At 47.6% G+C, this 9,077-nt stretch overlaps 1 protein-coding gene across 2 annotated transcripts in view; it reads left to right on the forward strand.

Annotated features, from left to right (window-relative positions):
- Positions 1–4,400, forward strand: part of WDR7 (WD repeat domain 7) — a 287,900-nt gene extending 283,500 nt beyond the window's left edge. For both annotated transcript variants that reach the window (XM_054583717.1, XM_054583718.1), the window contains one exon: positions 1,621–4,400. In XM_054583717.1, coding sequence (XP_054439692.1) covers positions 1,621–1,824 — 204 coding nt within the window. In that variant the 3' untranslated portion in view covers positions 1,825–4,400. The remainder of the gene's footprint in view (positions 1–1,620) is intronic.
- The last annotated feature ends 4,677 nt before the right edge of the window (positions 4,401–9,077 follow it).

The following is a 9,077-nucleotide window of genomic DNA, read 5'->3' on the forward strand; positions in this document are numbered from 1 at the left end:
GAGAGCTGAACTTCAGCAGAAAGAGTTAACGATGACCATACATTTGGTTTTAAAATGTGACCTCGTACACCAGTGATTTTTTTTTTTCACCTCTGTGTTGTGTTCGGCACTATTATTAATGCAGTAAAATCAGTAGCATTAGTCATCTTAAAAGGGTTATTACTCAAGATGATTTAAATTGTGAAAATGTCAGTGGAGCCTGCACGCATCCTGCTGGAGACGCTGTGATTTACGTGCCCTGACACTGTCCCGCCGCCGAGAAAGGCCAGGAAAGGGATGGCTTCCACTCCGCGCTGATCCGATGCAGAGCGTGATAGCGGCAGTAACACGTCTGCAATGTCCGCGGATTTGCCGAGGTTTCAAGTGTCAGCCATTTGTGTGCATCGGGTCATGATCTGCATGCTTCACACAAATCGCCAGACTCTTACTCGTCTAGATCGAGGGCTTAGAGCAGAGAAGAATTGGACATGAAAATTAGTGCCACCATTTCCGACACCTCGTTCCTGATTTCCAGTGAGGTTTTCACGTGATCTGCAATACCACAAAAGATGTATATTGGGAAAATGTTCAGCAATATTTGGAATCTAAAGCACTCAGCCGACTCAGTCGCTCAGACAATAGTTTATTGAGATAACTGACCTGAATGCACACTTGTTCAGGAGCCATCATTTCCTCATTATTTCTCACTTATGTGAATGGATAAAAAAACCTAAAGTTCACATCAAATCTGGAAAAGCTGCCACAAAGCAGAAAACACCAATTAATAAATTGCCAGTAGGTCATGAGGTACAGGGTGCAGCACAAATAACACCCCTTTTTATTACAAAATCTTTTCTTTCAAAGCCATAAGCATGTAATTCTGTAACATAACACTATCACACCCAAGCACACCATGTGACATTTTAGGTGAAATATTCAAATTGCTGTCCGTCTTGTGCAAGACATTCACGTACCCTACCAACCACACTCAAGCAGGCGTTTCTTCTGCTGGGCCTTTTATACTCTCTTTAGCACGGCAGCAAAACAGTGTTGAGATGTAGTTGATTCTTGTTTTTCCCTTTAAAATAAACTAGAGCCTTCTAGAGACTGAATTGTTTAAAAGCAGGTGAGGAGGGCAGGTGTTGGTAGATGGAGATAGGGAATGGGGTTAAATTTTGAGTTTTGATCCAGTAACCCCTCACTCTGTCTAGTGCTTAACTTTGCTTCATCTCCTTGAACTAATTATAAGTCCCAAAGCTTGCTTTGTGGACCAGTCCTTTCAGCACAGACAAAAACAAAAAGATCTGCGGTTGAAAATACCCATAATCTACAAATATCGTCTGATTGAACCGCTGTATTAACACGTACAAGGTAGCTTCCTTCTTAAAGACTGGAGTTCCCAGCTGTGAAGCTCTGCCCACCAAGTAAAATTTCTCTGGATTTGTGTTTTTACCATACCAGTATCAGAACAGTTTTAAAAAGGACCCTTCCGGGGTAACAATAAGTCTGAGGTGAATGTGAGCAAGCATGGGGGAGGGGAACGTGCCCAGAACTGCGTGGCCCCTGAGCCCCTGTGCGGTAGGGGAAGGGAAGCGAGTCTCCGTGTGACACGCGTGCTCTCCTGCCCCTGTGTCCCCCCAGATGAACACCTCTCTGCTGGGGAGCATCGGCATGCTGAACTCGGCCCCTCAGCTGCGCTGCGTCAAAACCTACCAGGTGCCCCCTGTGCAGCCGGCCTCCCCCGGCCCCCACAACGCCCTCAAACTGGCGCGGCTCATCTGGACGTCCAACCGCAACGTCATCCTGATGGCCCACGACGGGAAGGAGCACCGCTTCATGGTCTGAGGCCGGCGTCAGCCGCGCGCGTCTCCGCGCCTTCCGTTCTGCGCCCCCGCTGAGATCCCGCCGTCCTTGCCCCGGGGCCGGGTCGCCCCTCGGGGCCTGCCCACCCAGGGTTCCCCAGGGTCGCGGCCAGGTCTGTGTCACTTCTGCATGATCTGGGACAGACGCCTGCTCGTGCCACCTCCCGGTTCTGAGGCAGGCACACATGGCTCGGCAGGCTGTGGCCCTTCTGTCACTAGGTCGCTTTCCCTGCGAGAGGGAGGGGCAGCCGGCTGTCCCTGGGAACGCTCCGTGGCTGGGTGCAGCCGAGCCCGAAAATCAATAAACACCGTGATTGCAGCCCAGCCCAGGTCAGCGTTTTCCTCGAGCTGAACCCCCTTTCTGAAGCGCTGCTCCAGTCTGGCCGTTTTGACTTGGGTTTGAGGTCACTTGGCAGTCCTAATTGTCAAAATTATTTTCCTTGGGATTTCCTAAAACATACTATTGTTTACCAAAAAGATTCTGTGTTTACATGGGTTTTTTTTCCTTCAGCTGATTGTTAGGAAATTGCTCAATCGATTTCCTAGGGTTTAGCCACTACCTTCTTTATCAATAATACCTAACTGATTTGAGATTAATGAGAAAATATACAAAAGCCATTTTTCCCTTGTGGAGAATGCAGTTTCCCAGACACCTGGCACTCTAAAATGCTCCCACCCTGCTTCAGGCCGGCGTAGTTAGTGGTTTACAAATAAAAACCGTCTCTACGGATGATCTAGTTAATATGATTATCCACTCGCTATAACTAATCTCTTAAACAGACTTTTATAATAAAAAGCCAAGCGTGGAAGCATAACACACGCCTAAAAAGAAGGCAGGTGTGTCTGTCGCCACAGAGCTTTTCAAGAAAGAGCTTCCCTTCCCCTCCAGAAACTGTACAGCCCTGCAGACCTCTGCATACAACTGATATCAGTTGTAATAGTTACAGTTCAGCCTCCAAACTACTACCGACCAATTAAAGAAAAACTAAGGCAGCGTTTCCTTTAAACAGCTATCCTAGAACGTCAGTAACAGTGGCACCACGTTGAGGAGCACGCACAAAAATGTGAGGCTCGATCAGCCTGATCAGACACGCACGGAGAATGTTCGTCGCACTTTGAAGTCAGCTATGACTAGGTCCCTTTCTCCTTATGTCCCGTTCTGCTCATTCTGGCTCCCAGTAATGGGGGGAAAATCCATAAAATAATATTTTGTATGAATTGCTCCTAACAAACCGTAATCTGTATATAGTTGGGGATTTGGTTGGTTGGTTAGTTGGGTAAAATGGTTTATTAATGCAAAAATAGAAAATGAGTTATGCAATTGAGAGAAAATATGTAAAGTTTACAAAGGAACCAAAATAATAATGGGAGCATTTAATTTAGAAAGCGAAGATGTCAGGGTTGATGGCATAAACAAAAGAGTAAGATCACAGTCTGGGAACAAGCACACCTATGATCCTATTGAAGCGGATTTGTGAAACTAAGACCAGAAGGACTCCTCTTTCCTGTTGATATGAAGTGTGTGATTTCCAATGATGGAAAACTGTTCCTTTTTCCTGGTTGCAGACTTTGGGTGTTCTTTCACAAGTGAATTTATGAAACATGCATGTACATTGTATTTATACAGATTACATATGTAGTTTCCAGGAAGAGACAAAGAATTACACAGTGTAGACTTTATTTGTTGGCCGAACATACTGCTGTGTTCGCTGTCGGTGGAGAAACCTGCGGTGAACTGAAGGGGCACTTGTTTCTCCCAGAGGCCTCCCAAGTCCTCGCGAGTCCCAGCACGTTTGCTTCGTGAACTTGAATGGGGATTAATTTATTCTGGACTATACAGCTGCGCTGGAATGATGACGCGGGATGCACCCTCAAGATTTCTTTAAAACAAAATGTTCAGTGCATCCGGAGAAGAGCGTGCGACTGCAGGGCAGAGCACCACACGTGCACAGGTGGATGGCGCACGCCATGGAGATTTAGAGTGACACCAGGGGACCCGCCAGAGCAACACGCCTGCGCAGCGGGCTTGGCCAGCCTGCCACGTGTTGTCTGCACAACAGACAATTATGGCCAATACAATATTCTGATTATAGTGCTCTGGGGTGGACAATATTTGAGAGTTAGACAGGTGTCTCTAGCTACTAAACTAATACTTGCATTCTCGTTAACACAAACCTTCCCTTGGCTATTTTGACAGCCACCCAGCTTAGGTTTGTCAGCACTGAGCTAAACTTTGTATTGTCATTCCAGTGTACGCTTTTAGTCGTTTATTAATTTCATTGGCACTGTATTTGGACCTGTCCTTATAAACGTAGAGGCATATGTGGCTTCATTGACAATTTACAAGCAAAAGATCACGTGACGTGACACCTGTATGAAAAGGTAATGCTTGAACCCACTGTGTACAGGGAGTGGATTAAAATATCTGCCTCTCAAGAAATTTCTTGACGACCCCACTTAATAGACTCTGTGTGTGCTGAACGTTCCTCTGTACATACGTGTGTTAAATGAAACTGAATTGTACTGAAGATTGTTTTCCCCATTAAAAACATATTCACTCTTAAACATTGTCCATTGAAATCCATATGCTTTCTCCCTGCCCCCACTCCCTTTGGTACCAAATTAAGCCTTCTATTTCCATCTAATTATTTCATTTCCCTGGGGAGCTAGCTTCAGGAAAGGCCAGCTCATTCACAAAGGTCAGTAGAACAGTAAGGAAGTCCCTCTCCTGCATTGCCAACGTGTGAGAACCAGCAACACCCCACCAGAAACTCAACAGCATCCCCTGTGGTTTGGGCAAGGGAATTACATTATTGTTGCTTTAATCTCTACCCTAAATTGCTCCTAAATAGGCTGTTAATTGTACCAACTTATATTTTATCAGACCTGATGATATGGGTTGGGCCCTTGGGGTGGAGGGTTGGGCTAAGATCATGAATTTCATTTCACTTAATACTGGTTTGGAGTTGAATTTGAATCCCTGAAGTAAAGGATGGAATTGGTTTTCAAAAAAAGCAAGAGTAACAAAAGAAGTCATAGCTCACAGAAGGATTATATGCGTAAGTAGTGAAGGTACTTTAATTTTCAGAGAAGACTACAGAACATTTTGAACGAGTCGATCATCACGTAGCAGTATAATTTCCTTTAAGAAATAGGTCAACAGTAAAGGAGGTGATTGCAGCATCTCTGGCCCTCTCCTAATACCCAGTGTCCATCCCAGGAATTGTATTAACATCTCCCCATGACTTCAGTGTATCCTTCTAGGGGAACGGGCATTACCAGTCCTGTATGATGGGTGATCACATAAACTGATCAAATGTGGAAAGGGCATGACATTAATAGGAAGGTAAAGCCAAGCAGTGCTGGGTGAACTTTCACCTTTCACCCCTCCGGCTGACTGACAGAGCTGAGTGTTGAAGAAAATCAATACTTTGGAGCCAGGAGGGAAATATTTCCAACCTCTAACTAGAGAATTGTTTTGACAAGGCCAAGATAATCCAAGCTGCACAGGAGAAAGAGAAAAGAAGACTCATTTTTAAAGCTTGACACTTCAAGGTGTTTTTGTACAATGGTTTAGAGATCGTCAATACATACAAATACCAAAGGTCAAAAAGAAAAGCCAGAGAATTTCAAAAATTAGATGTTCAGTTCTTTTTGCTGTTTACAAACTAAAGAAGACCACAGAGAGGCTGTGCTTGTAATTGTTGTTTAAAGTAACCGAGCTTTCAGGTTATCATCCCTCTTTAATGAAACCTAAAATTGTATAGAACCGCACTATGAATAGCGAATGCCTAAAGAGGCAGCTATTGGTTACATCGTTTTGTGCTAACATCTCAGAATCTTGTTTTTTGATTCCCATTGGCAAATCTCAGCCGCTCCTTCACATTTGAGTCAATCCCTTGCCTGGGAAAGGAGTTCACGTACCTTTGGGACGTGAATTGTTTCTAGTTTCCCCAGTCCCTCTAAGCAAATTACTTATGAAAGTGCCCTAATTAGTGCTTTTCTAAATGAGAGGCTTATGCATCTCTAGGAAATAGGTGAGCAATTCACTGCACTTTTACCAGCAAGATTAGATCCATTCATTCTGTGGACAGTTACCTCCATTAAAGGGATACAGATTCTTTCCTTTTGTACCAATAAGGAAACAGTCGGACTGTGCCCACGCTGTCCAGCCAAGCACAGGACAAAGGAATTCTGAGCAGGTAAAGTGTCTAAAGTAACCTCTGTGTTCTCATTGGCTTGCTCTGAACATATGCTAATTATACGATGATTAACGTAACAGTGAAAATATAGTCTTCATTTATACACCCTCTTTCTCATTAAAAAGTTCCATTCTACTGTATTCTGAGAAGACAGATCTGGCTGGAGAATTTTAGTTTTAGCTTTTGCAAATGGGGAACACAGCCAGCCAAGATTCCTCAACATTCTGCGATTTCCCAGAGAAGGCCAGAAATCGAATACATGCCTGATAATATACCTGTAAAAAGCTGGCAAGTGCAGTACGTAGTAAGCAATAAATGTGAACTAATAGTTTTAGTAGACATTTTGATGTCTTTATTGAGCATGGATAAGCAAAACTGTAAATTACCTGTGTTCTTTGGAAAACGTTGGATTTTTGCATTGTTGTGCTTCTACATAGATGCCTGTAATAGGTCTGGGCATCTTACCCAAAGGGAAGTCTCTGGTTCTACCTGAATCCACCACGCTCTTCGCTATGTTGCTATCTTCTCACCAAAATTCGTAGACATTGAGGGAAATTCCAAAATATATGCCAGTGTATGGGCCTGGTTGATCATGGCTCTTGAAAGTTGTGACTGGTTGCTCAAAAAGAAAATAGTTCACCACATTAAATTCAAGGCACATATTAGCATCAGGGACATCTTTGACTTACTACATCATTATCTTCCAAAACAATACATCTATTAAGATTGAACAAGACTCTGGTAAAGTGTTACAGAGTAGGTTTCATGGAATCACCAAAGGAAACTATGCGTAACTTGTGTTGCCAATACATTCTTGTTCTGACTATCGTCAAAATGGCTTGGCACTTCGATTTACCCGAACAGGAACTGTATAGACGAAAACATTCCCAGACTCCCCCCACCCCCCAACTCCCACCCCTGGACTGAAGCATTTTCTTCCCCCAGGTGCTGGGAGGGTCAGCACCAAATAGCGCTGCTGAGTCCTTCCCTGGAGATTGCTTCACAGCCAGAGAGCTTGTCTGACCCAAGGCCATCCTCCCTCTCCTGGGAGTGGCCGCACTCAGTGATGGTCCAGGAGGAGGCATAACAGCCCTTCGAAGGGCCCCCGGCTCTAGAATCCCCTTGGGGTTGGCTGAAGCCTGCATTGGAGCCCACCACAGTCTGCCCAGCCCTCCTCCCTCCCCTACCCTACAGTGTGGATCCTGAGAACACTTTTCATAAACCTCCTGTACGCGGATCTCTAGCTCATAGCCTGCATCCCCCAAAACCCAACCTATGACAGTTAGTACTAGGCGTGGTCCAAGGAAACAGGATCTAAAGTGGGATTTGGGATCTGGGTCACCCCCTGAGTTACTGGCAGCGAGGACCCTGTCACTGGTGGCGGTGGTTGCGGTAGCCCCTGCCATGCTGGGGCGTGCACTGCGAACCTTCCCTGGTGTTAAATATTGGACGGTGAAGTTAGGGTAGTGCACCCATGGAAGGGGAGGCACGGCGGGTGCGGTGTGGCAGGTGTTTGAGCAGTGAGGCGAAATAGAAATTACAAGGACAGTGGATTTGGATGGCCGCTGCTGGGCACACTGGAAAGGAGACAGGGAAAAGCTGAGGGTGATAAATCACCAGTTAAAGGCTGACTGTGGAAGCCCGAGAGCCCTTGGCAGCATCTACGGGGAGCCTTGCGTCCTGCAGCTGCACGTAGGCTGTGGATCAGGCCCCGGACCTGTTTTGTGCAGAAAGCTCCAGAAGAGGCTGAACTCTGAGCCTCTGAAGGTCTTCTACCGTAAGGTCAGAGCCCCTATTGAGGTGATGGGGGCTGTCTGGGCTGATGCATTTGAACAATCTTGAATGCCCGGATTCTGGGGAACTCCCGGGCGTGCCTAAGAGGCCCACCGCTCTGCTTGAGGATGATGCAGAGGCCTCTCCCTTGCAAAACAACACTGTACCCCCCAGCCCACAGCCATGAGGCCGCTTAGCCGGGTTCAGCCACCACGGAACCCAGCTGGGTGAGTGCCGGACCTACTAACGGCGAGATCCCACAGCAGGCAAGGCCCCGCTAGCACGTGCCTGCAGGAACGGGAGGGGCACGGGGCTGGATCCTGGGGGTGGGGGTCAAGGGGGGACAGTATAAGTGAGACAAAGGGAGTTCACTGAAACGGGATTTAGCACCCCGGCCAGGATCCAGGGACGACGCACTGCTCGGCTCGGAGAAAACAATGGCTGATGTGAAGTCCAGAAGAAATGCCACCGCAGATGGCAGAAGAAAGTCCAAAGGCTTGGTGAGGTGGGACCGCTGGCGTAGACAAGCTCGGTAAGGCCAGAAACCACCCGGCGGCAGCTCCACTAACAAGGCCAGGGGACGTTCTGTCTCCCGAGCTGGTAAGAGGGCCCCAGCAGCACCGCAGGCCCGGGCTGGGGTGGGAGGTGCCGTTGCGCGCCCGGGCCCTGATAACAACGGGGTGGCAGGATCCCGAGACACCAGAGGCCCAGTGGGTGCCTGTTTCACAGTGAGCGGCAAGGCTGCAGCACTGGCCCGAGGGCCCTGGCTGCAGAGATTTGGGACATGATGGATAAATCATGTCACCCATCCAACCCAAAGAAACACTCAATCCATCCAAAGAAGTAGAGAATGGGTAACAGGAGGCTGAACACAACTGCCCCCCCAAAAGTCAAAAATCCCTTGCCTTGTTGTCGACCTGAAGGGTGTGGACCCGGGTCAGCGGAAGAGTAAGCAGCCAGGTTAGCAGAGGCTCTCACCGACGGGGCGGGGCCCTTGGAGGACACTGGACATCAGCGGCGGCTTCGAGATCAACTATAACATCAGGGCTGCGGCTTGGCCTGCTTTGTCCCGCTAATATTTCTCCTTTGAGCTCCCCTGGGGGGCTGCAGTGGGTGTCGGGGGACCAGGTACCGGGCGGTGGGCGGTGGGCGGTGGGCGGTTGGCCTCCCTGCGTTGCTTGAGTCCTTTTCCAGTCATTGCCTGGGCTGAGAAGAGCCGCTTTTCTCAGGAGCCACGCTCCTCCCCGAAGGCAAAGGTGGC

This window comes from Pteronotus mesoamericanus, unplaced genomic scaffold (genome assembly GCF_021234165.1).
Source record: "Pteronotus mesoamericanus isolate MK-2021 breed Mesoamerican mustached bat unplaced genomic scaffold, CSHL_Meso_final contig_74, whole genome shotgun sequence".
NCBI lineage: Eukaryota > Metazoa > Chordata > Mammalia > Chiroptera > Mormoopidae > Pteronotus > Pteronotus mesoamericanus.